Consider the following 15,988-nt stretch of genomic DNA (forward strand, 5'->3'; position numbering starts at 1 on the left):
TATACTTCAGTTTTGTTTGCCAGAATATACTGTAGCCAAGCGTAACATCCTGCTCCTAAATTTAAACATACTACAGGTTGCCGATAGCCATAAGTCGTTATGCGACCGTCATTTGTAAGTTATAACGATAATTAATTTCTAAATGAAACAACTAATTTAAATATTATGTTCAATGATTGAAAATTCGTTACAACGAAATATAAAACGTCATTTTATATTTTGTAACTATTTCAAAACACTATTTCATCAATGCACAGTGTATACAAATTGTACTTTTCACTAAATCAATTCACTTATAAGATATACACAGCACTTAGGTTGCTATAAGAATTTCGGTGACGCGAACTCACGAGATCTCACCCATCCAAAAAGTGTCAAAAATACTATGTTAAGTAAGAAGAGTTATTAGTTTTTGACCATTCTTTCGATTGGCATCATAAAAGTAGGGGTGTTTTTTTTTTACATTTCAGTCGCTTCGATTCCCAGACGAGGCAAGTAATTTTTAGAAAATATTTGAATGCAGAAGTACTAACTTTTAAAAATAAAATAAAGTATTCTTTTATTATAAGTATTCTTCTTTCAGTAAAATAGCCTATCTTCGATATTTAAGGTACTTTCCCATCATGTCCCATAACTTTGGGACACCTGTATATTTTAATTTTTTTAGTTATTTCTTTATCACTTGCACCAGACATGAGCATGTCAGTGAGGCGAACCCACAAGATTCCCCACTACCAAAACCCCAACGCGGCTAATGAAGTTTTCATTTCAAAAATAGCATGCCAGTGACCTGAATTGACCCTCATTAGCAATAGCTAATGACGTAATGATGTTACATTAATGGCTCCATCTACATTGCTTGTTAGAACATTACTAGCAGTAAAAACACCCACTCATACACAGTTTTGTATACTGAACGTTTTACAAAACACAGATTAGTGTCGATGGAACTTTCCATTGAGCTCTCGACATAAGAGTTATGGGCACAAGTTTTAATTCGTTTTATTGTGGTAAGGCCTGTATAGTGTAGCCTGTAGACGCACTGTTGAACGCATAATACATTATTTATAAACCAGTCGCAAGGAAGCCGTTCAAAAACAAACACGTTCTTAATTATATGCTAATAATAAAACCTACATACGTAGCATAGCTAATTCAGGCCGTATTTAAAAACAATATCAGTCAGATATTTAAAAGTTTATACTATATACTAACAATAAAAGGCATTTATTTTCTCAAAATTGATTCCTTTAGAATTCTTTTTAATGTAATATCTAATATACTAGATACTACTACCGCTTCGGAAACAAATGGCTCGCATCATTTTTTGGGCTCTTTTAAATAAAATATACAATATTGTACTGTCTATAAATGTATAAAAAATAATCATAATCTTGTTCGAGGCTGTACGATGACTTAGATATTCAGCTGTGGAGTAGTAGGATTAACGACAGAGCCATTTTTTAATAAAACATTTAAATTTATTTATAGATAATAATGTTTGAACAGCGGCTGGGACCTTATTAGAAAAGTGTATACTTTTCTATAGTATACAATATACTAGCGTTGAGACAAATGAAGCGTGCTAGAAAGATAAACATCTATAACGGAGAGTCAACATTGTTATTGTAACGGATTTAGATTCACAAGTTGTAAACAGTCATTCACGCTTGGAAGTAGCTCCTTAGTATATTAAATATTAAACTAGTTAACCTAATGCTAATGCACACATCGACAATCATAGCTGTCAGTTTGTTCATACGCTAGTATATTCTAGTATCCCCTTTCTTATATTTTTTATTTATTTATTTAGCTTACTTAAATGAAGCACTAGTTAAGTCAATAAGCCACCTGAATTGAAAAATAAACAAATTGCAAACTCTCAACCTGTCGCTCCATTTTATTAATATAATTCCAAGTGAATTTCGAGAAATGATACTCGAACTCAAAAAAAAAATTAGCTATGTGTCTGATTCTCTGACCAGTTAATAATTTAAGTCTAGGAATGACACCAGTGGGAGGCTCCTTTGCACAGGATGCCGGCTAGATTATGGGTACCACAACAGCGCCTATTTCTGCCGTGAAGCAGTAATGTGTAAGCATTACTCAGTTTCGGTCTGAATGGCGCCGTAGCTAGTGAAATTACTGGGCAAATGAGACGTGCCATCTTATGTCTCAAGGTGACGAGAGCAATTGTAGGTAGGTAGTAGGTTTTCAATAATCATGAGCGGCACTGTATTGTAATGGGCAGAGCGTATAAATTACCATCAGCTGACCGTCCTGTTCGTCTTGTCCCTTATTTTCATTAAAAAAAATGGCCAAGTAAACCGCATACTCGTCTGTTAGTGGCTGAAAAAAAAACTGCAAACATCAGTGAAAACATAGATAAAGGTTTACCTTCGCATGATATCATTTAGGAAGGTCAATGACCGATATTATATAGCAAATAATAATTTGAAATTTAGTTTGGTATGTAGAGAAGCAAATGAGTTTGAATTCAATTATAGTAACAATTAATATACACAGTTTATAGTGTTGTGTAGTAATATAAACAATTTTACAAGTGGGAGGCTCCTTTGCACCAGATGCCGGCTGGATTATGGTTACCACAACGGCGCCTATTTCTGCCGTGAAACAGTAATGTGTAAGCATTACTGTGTTTCGGTCTGAAAGGCGCCGTATATAATGAAATTACTGGGCAAATGAGATTGACTTATGTCTGAAGGTGACGAGTGGTGTGTGGTCATAATCACACTACTAGGGACTACCTACTAGAAACTTATTTGTTTAAATGTAGATAGATACATATATATGCAGATAGACACCTTTAAAGTAAAATATAGACAACTGTAATATCTTATATAATTACTTACATATTGCTTTCTTTGTTTCAGATCAATATTTTTTTCTGGGAAATGTTTGAAGCATAAAGACCTTAATGTCAAAAAGCGAGACAACGCTTCTAAATCAAACGCGATATAAATTTGAAAGTGTTTTCAAAAGTGTGAAATCGAGGACTAGCCGGTCCTTGATGAACCCGACAACTTATAATCCTTGCATTCTCACTCTTTGTATATCGAAGAGACCCTGTCGCTATTCTGCTAGAGATCCAAGATTAAGACACTGGTCAAGAGAACTTATCGCCTCAACGTAGACAAGACACTCACGCTTTTTGAAATCGATTATCTTCGTAAGAAGGTCTTCAACAAAGTAAGTACTGAATATCGTACTTCAACCTCGTGGAATGGAAACGGAAAGACCCCGCGCAAATGGAATCCCAGGTAAAATTAAACATGAGCAGAAAGTACCGTCTGAAGAGGAGAAGGCTTCGTCGCCGCTGCTTATTAAAACTAACGACTTCAAGTACATAGACGCCGTTCATGATAGCAACACTGATATCAGAGACTTAGATAAGGAAGATCTCAATTTAGTGAACTCTATAAAAACGGATGATGGAAAGAGAGACAGTCTTAGTGTAGCGTATAGTAAGGATGACAATGATGATGACGCGAAATCTACTAACGACCGTGTTAAGTTTATGGGATTGGGAGACGTAGATAGTATTTGCTCGAGTAAGCCTGCTGAGCCAGAGCCTCAGATACCCGATGGCGGATGGGGCTGGGTGGTCGTGGTAGCTTCATTTCTGATCGCAACTGTAGCAGATGGTTTAGCCTTTAGCTATGGGTTATTACAGAGTAAGTTTGTAGATTTCTTTGCGACAAGTGAAGCAAAGACTTCACTGATCGGAAGTCTATTCATATCGGTTCCACTTATTGCCGGACCTATTATGAGTTCTTTGGTTGATCGATATGGTTGCAAAAAAATGACAATACTCGGTGGAGTTTCATCTACAATTGGATTTGTGGCTGCTTCGTACAGTAATACCGTAGAAACATTATATATAACTTATGGACTAATAGCTGGGCTGGGAATGGGCTTGCTTTATGTCACAGCTGTAGTATCTATAGCTTATTGGTTTGAGAAACGTCGCAATCTAGCTGTCGGATTAGGCTCTTGCGGCGTTGGATTTGGAACGTTTGTATACTCACCCTTGACTACTTATTTTTTGGATGAATATGGCTGGAGAGGCACTTTGTTACTCCTCGCTGGCACAGTACTTAATGTGTGTGTTTGTGGAGCTGTAATGAGAGATCCTGAATGGCTGATATTAGAGCAAAAGAAACGGAGGAAACTTAGTAAAGCTAAGAGAGCATCTAGCTCAACTTCTATATCAGGAAGATCGGGTAAATCTGGTGGTGGAGAATCAATATATCCCGGCATAGATGAACTTAAATCATTAATGCAAAGTGGTGATACACCTGAAGAAATCTTAATGTCTTTAGTTACATCAATAGCAGAAGCAGAAAATGTTGAAGCGGTTACCAAGAGAAATGCTGATATTTCACAATTGCAAAAAGGCAGTTCTGTAATTAATTTGCCAACATTTTTGAAAAATCATGAAAGGGTAAATATCAAATTCATCAACTACTCAAAATCTGAAAACTTTTCAATCTTTTTTTAATTGCTTATTTACATTTCAGGTGCCTATTGAAGTACTGGATCAATTGAAATCAAACGAACGCTTATACAACATTGTTTTACAAAATTATCCATCACTACTTGCTTTGAGGACCTCATCTGAAACTAAACTCCCAATCGAATCAGATAAAAAAAAGAATACTAAGGATAAATTAAACAAAAAAGATAAAAAGGAATTTGAGAAAAAACTGGAAAGCGCAAGAAACAATTTACTTGTACCGATACCTGAAAATAATGTTATATCTCCTAAAGCGGTTCGTCAAGATTGGTTTACGAGACAGCTTCAAACGGATCATCATTACCTTAGAGATATTCGGGTTCATCGAAACTCTATCATGCATCGTGGTGCTATGATGAACATCGCCAAATACAAGCTGCGTGCATCATCATGTCCTGATATTTACAAGAACTCTATGTGGTCGGTTGAGGATCAAGAGGAAAAGGTAAGCGTTAAATTTTTTAATTGAGTCACGAGAATAAGGTGTCTATTGATAAGTGTTCGCTAGCTATATGCCTTATGCGAAAGAATCAGAAATAAGGAGATCCATAGGAGAACAAAAGTCACTGACATAGCCCGGATGATTCCGAAACTGAATTGGCAGCGGGCAGGGTACATAGCTTTCGAGCTGTCCTTCGGGACAGATAGCCCTTGGGGGCAGTAAAGTCCTCAAATAGCAACCACGTACTGAAAGACGCAGTGTTGGTAGGCCCCCCACAAGATGGACAGATGATTGGGTCATAATCGGCGAAATAGGTTCGAGGCAGCGTAGCACCAATCGTCTTGGAGATAGGAGGCCCTTATTCAACAATGGACGTCTTTCGGCTGAAATGATGATGATGAAGGCTTCACTCCTCTCCTTTATTCTCTCCAAACCTCTGGCGCAACCTACAAGAATGAATGGAGTTAGTAACTACAAGAATGAATGGAGTTAATAACTCCATGAATATATAAAACTAGCACTTTTACATGACATATATCATCAACATTAACCTTTAAGCAAAATAGGAGTGTATTTGGTTTTATTTCTAGGTGAATTATGTCATTAAATAGTTGACACTCCTTTAATTTTAGTCAAAGCATGCCACGCTCTCTTTGTTTCCTCTACTAATCACCACGATGACCTTGTCCCGATTTTGCTTTTATGCAAACATTAATATTTATGTCATTTTTACATATTTTTTATGGATTTGTAAGTACTATACTATACAAGAATAATTATTCGTAACTGACAGCTCGATAATACTCGTACATTTGAAAATTGATACACGGATTGACAATACCTTTTGTTGATTCAGAGTTCTTTCTATTCCCTATCGACTTATGACTTATATTTCGGTGGTAGAGTCATATAATGACCTAAAATATCTAGTCCAGAAGGATTAGAAAGCTGTAGCAATGTAAAAAAAAAATTACGCGTTTCGATGTTTGGTTTGACTTGTTTATTATAAATCATAGTAATTGTCTATCGAGATTTGATTTACATATCTTATCTAATATGCAATTCAAGAAGCCATGATTTATGACGATATCTGAAAAAGAAATCATCCTTATTAATATATAAAAAAATCAAAAGGAAAAGTAGAATCAACTTTATTCAAACAGGCTATTTTATTATCTTAATGTATATAAGAAATCACCTTGTTGAAGATATATAAAAATCTAAAGAAAAATTCGATTTTTTTTATACAATCACCACCGAATCGGAAAGCTGCATTTGCAAAGGAGAATCGGGAAATAATATTTGAACATTATATTGTCACTTTTGTGAACAGTTGAGTAACTTCAAGGGGCGTTATGCTCATTCCACTACTTATTTCCATAAAAAGCAGAAAGTACACAATCTGTACAGAAGTACATTAGAAGGAGATTATTCTCTATGTAAACTTAACAACCAAAGGCACGATAGATAGCATTACAGTGCCCAAGGCAATGTTCTTGTGGCGCGCAGCTCTTAATTAGTAGAACATCTTCCCTGCTAGCATATTAGACGCAGGTTTATCGCGAAACGTAATATGTCGACTTCGTATCTATAGTAAAATTTTTGATTGATATTTTTTGCAGCTACGCTAACATCTATAATCTATAAAACTCACATTGTCTTGTGCGATTATATTTTATGATCATTATTCAATAGGCACATCGAACAAAATTATTATATTATTATATAATGATTTAAAAAATAACTCAGAAGTGCCAACCCTACCTGTTTTGTCAGCACTCACGTAGTTATCGAGGTCATACGTCCTCTGCCCGCACCGCCCCTTCCCACTTGTGTCGCCTTTTCATTACGAAGATGTTCTTATAGATTTTTTTATATTTCGATGAGCGCAGTATGCTTTTGTGCTTCAAAACTAAGTTCTTTCCTTTTTTTATGAAAATAAAGGACGAGACGAGCAGGACGTTCAGCTAATGGTAATTGATATGCCCTGCCCATTACAATGCAGTACCGCTCAAGATTATTGAAACATCCAAAAATTCTGAGCGGCACTACAACTGCGCTCGTCACCTTGAGACGTGAGATGTCAAGTCTCATTTGCCCAGTAATTTCACTAGCTGCGGCGCCCTTCACACCAAAACACAGAAATGCTTACACATTACTGCTTCACGGCAGAAATAGGCGCCGTTGTGGTACCCATAATCTTGAAGGCATCTGGTGCAAAGTTCTAATATTTCTTCTTTGCCTTTACCTTTCAGACTTGGGGTCGCAGGTTTATAGACATGATCAATAAGACATTTGACTTCAACATGTTCACCGAATTCCACTTCCTGATGATGAACCTGTCAACCATTGTACTCTTCATTTGGTTTATCGTGCCGTACTTCTATATATCCAAGTTTATGGAGGAGAGTGGATACACGGAAGCCGAAGGTGCGTGGATGCTTAGTGTCTTCGGTGTCGCCACTATCATCGGTATTGTGAGTATTTAAATTATTATTTTATTTTAATACCAATTTCTTAACCGCCTTATTCATAATAAAACTCTTAATACTATTTTTAACAAGCGTCTTTTTATTAGCGACGTTTTAAACAGATGAGTCATTAAGAATAAGACCGTTCTTTAAATAAAACACTTTTAAAAGGATTAAAACACTTGAAATTAATTGTAACTGTGTTTTTTCTTTAGTTTTTGCGTAAAAGTTACATTTTATTATTATTTTAGTTAACCCGACGTTTCCAGATCACGTTTTCAGGGTTCGGAAATCCTATACCTTCTTATTAGGATTTCTTTGGTCCATTCAAAAAATTCAATACTCACAAACTAAAGGGCTCAGCGTGATTAAAACGTTGTGCATTTTTGAATATTTTAAAATAGCTTGGGAATAATTTCGCACGAATTGCTTTATTCAGAACTATAAAATTACCTAAGTAAGCATTTGTGTGGTTAATTACAATATTTATTTATTGCGTTGCGCTGTCGCACACAATATGATAATAATGGGATAATAATTTTATATTAATTAAAATCTAACACTTCAGAACTATTACAGTTATTTTACATTAAAAAGTTAATCTCTCCGAAAAATCAACTTTCATACTAAATTTCAACAACTGTCTCACGAATTTTCCATCAGGTCACGTGTCATGACGAGAGATTAACATTTTATACCCATCCCAAGAAAAGTGCTCAACGCCGCTAAAGAAGTTTTCACTTCAATAATCAATAAATGTATATAAATAAATTCTATCAACATAACAATACTCATGACACATTTAACTGCCAGTTATAGGTACCTACCCACTTATCGGCGATTTGCAAGCAATTGTTCATTTTATCGTAGCTGATGCAATGTTTTTCCGTCTATTTATGACTAGCTGATATTCCGCGACTTCGTCCGCGTATACATTGGACTAAGCACGTAGTAAGCCGCTCTTCTGTGAGTTTTACTTGATTCGTAAGCTGTTCGACAGATGACGCTCTAGTAGTGTTTTAGGAAATATTGTAGAGGTGGGATGCGGTAAAGAGGGAACGAATGCTCAAGGTTATTTTCTCACTGAAGGGCCTTAAAGGACAATGCCCATTATTGTATGGAACCCTGTACCATGATGCAAATCCAAACATTGCTTTTATAATAATAATAATAATAAATAATAATTATATTATTTATTTATATATTATATTTTGTTTGATTATATTATGCTCTTGCAACACTTTTTATAAATAATGTTGTATTCTGCAAAGTCGCAGTACCTACCTACATTATTTTATTCTATCATCAATACTTTTTGCAGCGCACGCGATATAAATAATATTTTAGGTATCTTTTTACACCTTGGTTTTCATTATTAGAGTTTTCGTAAGGATCCCTTATTTAAAAAAAAAATATAGTCATATATGTCACTTGGGTACAGCGTAGATTCCCAACAGTAAAAAATTTTTTCAGATCGGTTCAGTAGTTTTGGAGCCTATTCAATGCAAACAAACAATCAAATCTTCCTTGTATTATGTATATAATATTAGTAGGTATAGATAAATATGGTATACATTCATTTATTTAGTATGTTTCATTTATAAGTTCGTGGTTCTTTTGTTCCTCGTCATCCGTGGCTTCAATTGAAATTAATTGAGGGGGCAACGAACGCACATTACCATTTTAAAAGTGACAATAGACATGATGCCATTAATCAATACGACCTAAAGATTAGTTTTCTCATTAGTTACATTACATTTTGCGTTTTAATCCTTTAAAACAGTTTTTTTATTTTAATGTGTAACACTCGTGTTAATCAAAGAGTATACTATGATAATTTCATTGCCTTAGTTTAAATACTTACTATTGAGATTAGTAAGATATTCAATAAAATAAAATTATAAAATGCGGTCATCGGCCAAGTCGTTTGAAATATGAATGACGTCACGATTAGGGTTACCAATTACAAATAATATATTTGAAAGGACCTGACAAAAAGCCTGACATTTCCAAAAAATTGCGGACTTTTATGTTGATCTCATTTTATTTTCGTTTCTCGTTAAGATTAATTTATTAGATATAGATTATGTAGTTTTATTACTGTTATCCATTTAATTTAAAATAAAATCCGGATAATATCCGGACTAGAGTCTAAAAGTTCGGACATATCCGGATTCAAGATGTTAGCACTAGTCACAACTCAATATCACTGCGTCGCGTCGCTTGAAGATTTGGTTTTCATTGATTTTGTTTTCATTGCGTTACGTCATAATCAGCCACAATGACACCTACTCGTGTTTTCGCGCGCAATTCAAATAGACTCATAAAAATAGTCATTATTATTATATTATTGCTGAAATAAACTGATAGACATGCACGACGCAATCTTTATGTATAAATAAATATGTGTTACGTCTGAAGCGATGAATTCCTAAATTACTGAATCGATTTTAATCAAGTTTTGCTGACTGTGTGCAGTATGATCCAACTTGAGAGATAGAATAGTGTTTATTTCGATACCTAACCCTTAATATTTTTATTTTAAATATGTTATATCGTATGGGCATGAATATAATATAATAGTACCTACTAATATGGGGCAATACAGCCGATATGTTTTATGGCAGGGGAGGTCTTTTCACGCTACTTATAACTTCGACCGTTACAGAATTTAAAAAATAATTAGGAGAAAATTTAACATTTTGAATATTACTTCCTTATTAATATGTCTATATAGAGATTCTTGCTGCTAGACAACCGATGAGAACAGGCCAGGCTTATTACTTTAGTGTGCATGACAAGCTACGTCTTACACTTGCTTTAACTTTAGTGGTGTCATTCAAATTCATATCCGTGTCATTTATCGTACAGTTTTTTTTTAACATAGTGTATAAATGACCTAAGATTGCTTCACAATATATATCATATTACAAGAAGAGTTTCCATGTTAGACGATAAGGCGTTCTAGTTGTTAAATGATTATAAAACAGATCCTATAATTGTGTCTTCATTGTTGGAAACAAGAAACCTTCCGTCTAAATGAGCCTTTATGCTCATCTGTCGATATTCTACTGGAAATTATTCAGTAAACACCACGACAATATTATCTCTTACCTTATCTTATCACAGGCTCTGTCTTAAGTGTCTGTACTTGTATTTGCTTGTAAACACTAAGATGTCAAGGTTAACTTTGACAAATAAATGGAACAAAATTAATTTCTTTCAATTAGTTATCGAATCTTCACAATCGCAACGAATCTGAAGTTATTTGTGCATAAAAAGTAATCAGATTTGTTAAAATTATTACAAGAGTGTTAAACATATTATATACTGCCCTATTATCACTTATACACCTCCATAATATTATTGTATAGGTTTTTGCCTTCGACTTTTTGGCGTTCTAGCTGTTGGTTTCTAATGTCCACATCGTTTGTCAGTCATACATTCAATGTGCCTGGCCTAGTTACTTTTTGGAGTCAGAGCAGGTGCATCTTTGACCGTTTTCGTATCTGATTTAATTACTTCCAGTTTTTCATTTTTTTTAACCGGAGAATACTTCATTCCATTGCTCTTCGTGTGCTGGTTATTTTTTTGCTTGACCTTGTTAGTAAAATACCCAAGTTTGGCGAACATATTATGTTACCTACCTTCCTGTGTACCTACTATAGTAGATACACAAGGCAGCAGACAAGTTTCTATTACAAGTATTTTCGTGCCAATATTATTATTCCCTTCAGTAGGTATTTATTTTAGTGATCAAAACGTCTCCATGTTATCGCAATTCTTCTGACTACTTCTTCATCGTTATAAATTTGTCCGATAGTCCCATACTTTTAGATTTGAGAATTTCACATAGGTACCATCGCCCAAGCTAGGCCGATAATTTGTAATTATTGCATAAAATAAGTATTTTTCTATTTAAATAGCGCTCCTATCTCTGTATTATTCTTCGTATAGCCACGCACTATGTAAAAATTTCGGCTGTCTTTTTATATCGTTTTACGACATAGACAATGGAGTCTCAGTAATACTGTTCCAGTTGTAAACAATTTCGGAAACGGAACCGGAAATATAACAATTAAATATATAAATTGAATAGGTACTGATAGTACTACTAGATATAAAAAAAACTACATTTTGCGTTGCTTCGAGAATGTTCGTACGTGCTTTTTGTAGTAAAGGATTACGTGTGTGTGCCTACCCGTTTCAGGACTGACTTATACCCAAAAATACCTCAAACACTACAAATTCGTACTTAATAAGTAAAATTCCTAGTTAGTTTTGAGGTGTTATCTGGTATTTTAGGAGTTGACAGTCTAATAAATACACTATATTTGAAGCTAAAGGAAACGCAACGTATAAATAATTATCAAAATATTAAACAAATAATTAGTCATGTCAGATTAATATATATTAAAAGGCGTAGTAAGATTGCTTGAGTACTTTACTACTACTAGTACCATGCGCAAACTGCCTGGCAGCCTCTGGGTAACATTATCACATCAACATAGGTAACAGAATTTTCTGAATTAATTGAAAATATTTAGCAAACCTAAGTATTGAACGTTTGAATCATGCCAATTAATAAGCCTTTCTCATTTTTTCTAGGTCGGTCTCGGATGGATGGGAGATCTGCCCTGGGTTAACATCACTAAGACGTACGGCTTATGTCTTGTTATCTGCGGCGGAACAATAGTACTCTTCCCAGTATTAATTCGAATGATGGATCCTAAAGAGACGTCCAGTTTCTACGTACTGATGGTGAACGCTCTGATATTTGGATTGACCTTCTCGAGTTCATACTCTTATACTCCGAGTATTTTGGTCGAATTGATAGCACTAGAGCGTTTCACAATGGCGTATGGATTGGTCTTACTGAGTCAAGGTGTTGGACATCTGATTGGACCTCCTATGGCCGGTAAGAATGGAATTTTTTATATTCAAGATACGAATACCCAAAGGATTGGGCGAATTTATGGATGTGTAACAAGGGCCGAGTTCTCCTTTACCACTTTAGCCATTTACTGAGCCTAGTAGCCCCAGTAACTAATATGGCGTTGTTAGTATGGCGCGAGATCTCGAAGTGAAACATTATCACAAAACTAGGCTGTTTTATTCTGTAAAAATAATAGCATACAATAAAATAAATGAATTTTCTTATGTTAGTACTATTTCAATCTAAAATAGTAGCTAACACTATCCAATATATGAGTTGTGTTTAACTAATATAAATTATTTCATGAAAAGTAATAAAGAATTAAATGTATAGTAAATATAAAATATTGTATATTGGATGCATCAACTTATAGAACTTAAACTCATTGTTTGTATAAGGATGCTTCGTGAATATGATGGTCGTGATTACTGACACAATTAGTAATTGCATTCAACAAATACAATGATTTATTAACTATAAAAGGTCGACCTGGCACCACAAGCAGGCCCCTTTCACGAGTTGTTGCATGGACAATCTTCTTGAGGTAAGGAGACGATCCAGAGGGATTCGTCTTGGGTGTCGTGTCCAGTGATTCATTCATCCAAGTCCAAGGGCCAATAGAAATAAATACAGAAAAAACAAATGACGGTTGTAATTATTTAATTTACGTCATGTTGTAAAATATTTAGTAAACCTTTTGATTTGTCAAAACCTGAACTTCCATTTAAATATCATTAATAATCGTATTGGTTAATTTAAGAACACAATGAATCTTTGACATATTTTAATGATCATAGTTTTATTCTTAGAAGATGTTATCAATAGACACAGAACGCGATTTTCACCGTTCGAATATGTTCGGACTAAGTGTAAAGCCTCAAATGGCAACTGGATCCCTACTCGAATCTATAGTGTAAGTTCACGATTCGAGCGCATGTCTGCATTCGTTCGGATGCGGTTCTCATAAAGGTTCACTTACTTAGATGAATTGGAATAACAAAATGGCGTCTTCTAGTAATAAGGCATAACTCCTCAAACAAGTAAATAGATGCTTTTTGTGTTACGTTTTCCTTATTAAGGTTAAATTTTGGGCACTATGTCCTGGTGTACACTAACAATGAAAACTCCGCTTTAAGCGCTCGCGCATGCGACACGGAATAATCTTATCTAATACATTACTTATTTCAGGAGCTTTGCGTGACAGAACTGGATACTGGGACGCCGCATTCTATGTTGCTGGTATTTGGGTCGTCGTATCCGGTTTGCTGGTTGCAGTGATACCATTCACGAAAAACTTCCGTATAGTCGGCAATGCCCCGTTGGCTAAAGACGCGGCAGGCGAGCCAGACCCAAATGTTAAAATTATTATAGCACACTAAGAAATGTTTACAGATTTCGCTACTGTTTGCTGAAGTAGAAATATGATTTAGATCGGGATTGAATATCAATCATATTAACATACATAATAGTAATAATGTAATTTTAAGGTTTTACATAATATATATTAAGTAGATATACTTATATTGTATTTGTAATTTAATATGTACCCACAATCTTATAAAGTTAATAGTTTGATATGATTTTACTTAAATAATCACCTATAATAATTATTTATATGCATAGCAGATTAGTGGGTTACGGGTGGTAGATAGGACCTACAGTCCGTTCACATTTATATTGCCTCTCGCTGTAAAGTTGGCTAGCCCAAGCACTGTATTGCTATAATATTTGCTTTTCGAAATATTATGACATACTTCGGTCCCAGTGCTGTTGCTCTTAAATTATGTATAAGTTTAATATACTTTAGTTTTAAATACACAAGAGCTAGTTATATTTTCTCCAAAATAAATAACTTTTTATTATTGATAACGACTAATTACCTACGCATTAAAATTCTATAAGTGAAATATTCATTATGTAAATTATTATAACTTTTTGACTCAGAAAGCAGGTTATTTTACCAATGGGAATTAACGGGTTTCACAAATAGGATTCCCCAGACTGTGCGAACCATTTATTTGATTGATTTAAGGGCTGACGTCATGATAAATAATACTAAAATATAAAACAAAGAAACATTCTTAGGTGAGCGCTTGTTAGTGATTCAACCTACCTTCAAACAGTTCCTTCAGACATAGCTGAAGTAATAAAATTAAATTATGGAAGAAGCTACATAAAAGTACCTAATATTTTAAAATAATTAAATTAGTTATTACAGCTGGTAAAATGATATACCGACATTACCATAGTCGGTAATACTAACAATAGGTAGGTACTTTAGCCTTACAGAAAACCTGATACGGGGAAAAATCAAGCGTGGATAACCCTATTTTACATACCTGGCAGCCACACGTTTATGAATATTTTCAAATGGAGGAGCTAAAATATAATAGCCTTTTCACTTTCACAAAATAGCAAGCGGTTAGCACAATTTTTCTGTCGTTGCTTTGAATGCATATAATCATGATTTATGATTTAAATAAGACCAAAATAATAGAATAATAATTAATCTGTACTGGAATTGACACGATACTAATTGCAACCTATAAACTCATGGGCAGTTAAAATGCGAGAGGCAAAATAACTGTAAACAGACTATAAATACATGTTAAAAATTCGACCCAATTTAAATTGACACTATCTAGATATAATATATGGTATTATTATGTATTTTGATGTGTGAGAGTGATTTTTACTATAGGTACTAGGTACTAATTTAATTTTTATAGCACCTTCTTATGATTAAGCTACTGAACAGTACATCTATTATAATACGTACACATATGCCATACTACGGTACCTAACTATTTATCCATTTAAAGCCCCGGTAAATACCCGATTTAAATTATAAAATTATTACCTATCGCTTAGGTATTTTTATAAAATATTTAAAGTTATGTAAAATTTCTACAAATCTGTTATTTTATTTCTAATAGGATTGAAGCTGTTTGATTAACTTTTAAGTAAGGTTTTTCGTAAGGACCTACTTAATCTTATAGCTGCAGGTTGCTAACCTTATCTACTTACTCACTTTATTTGTATATGTTTTTTAATATTGTCTTTCAATAAATTAAATAATACTATGATGTTCAGTTTTTTATTTCATAAACCCATACTTAATTGTGTTTATTGCTTAAGGTAGCTCGGTACTTTTTATTATCATATGCATTGATTTAATGGGAAGTCATAGTATCTAGTTGTAGACATGCGGTCGCCGCCCACGCAATATCGTTGATTAATTCTGCGATTTCCTCTCAAAACAAATCTATCGGTGTGAACAAATTACGCGCGGCTGCCGCGCTAGTCCATGTTTGACCCGAGTTGACGTTCATTTACAGCGCGAGCCTATAGGTTGATATAAATTTATTTATATATATAAGATAAGAAGGCGAACGCATTTTGAACAGCCCGCGGCGGCTAGACAACGGAGCTTCCCGAACGCTGCCCATTCGAGTTGGATTCAGCGAGTGACCTCTTTTCCGTAATTGGACCTGCCCAACTGGATTATTTGTCCAAGGTCCAATTTCGAGAGTCCAGTTCCCAACTGTTACGGGAGTAGGTGCGACATGGGCATTAGACATGATCTTCGACTTGTCCATGTT

General features: G+C 34.5%; 1 protein-coding gene across 2 annotated transcripts in view; it reads left to right on the top strand.

Annotated features, from left to right (window-relative positions):
* LOC126979138 (monocarboxylate transporter 9-like) overlaps nt 1-15,472 on the top strand; it is a 49,173-nt gene extending 33,701 nt beyond the window's left edge. For both annotated transcript variants that reach the window (XM_050828367.1, XM_050828368.1), the window contains exons 2-6: nt 2,895-4,465; nt 4,542-4,982; nt 7,235-7,456; nt 12,059-12,368; nt 13,575-15,472. In XM_050828367.1, coding sequence (XP_050684324.1) covers nt 3,245-4,465; nt 4,542-4,982; nt 7,235-7,456; nt 12,059-12,368; nt 13,575-13,765 — 2,385 coding nt within the window. In that variant the 5' untranslated portion in view covers nt 2,895-3,244 and the 3' untranslated portion in view covers nt 13,766-15,472. The remainder of the gene's footprint in view (nt 1-2,894; nt 4,466-4,541; nt 4,983-7,234; nt 7,457-12,058; nt 12,369-13,574) is intronic.
* The last annotated feature ends 516 nt before the right edge of the window (nt 15,473-15,988 follow it).

This window comes from Leptidea sinapis, chromosome Z (genome assembly GCF_905404315.1).
Source record: "Leptidea sinapis chromosome Z, ilLepSina1.1, whole genome shotgun sequence".
In the NCBI taxonomy this organism is placed as follows: domain Eukaryota; kingdom Metazoa; phylum Arthropoda; class Insecta; order Lepidoptera; family Pieridae; genus Leptidea; species Leptidea sinapis.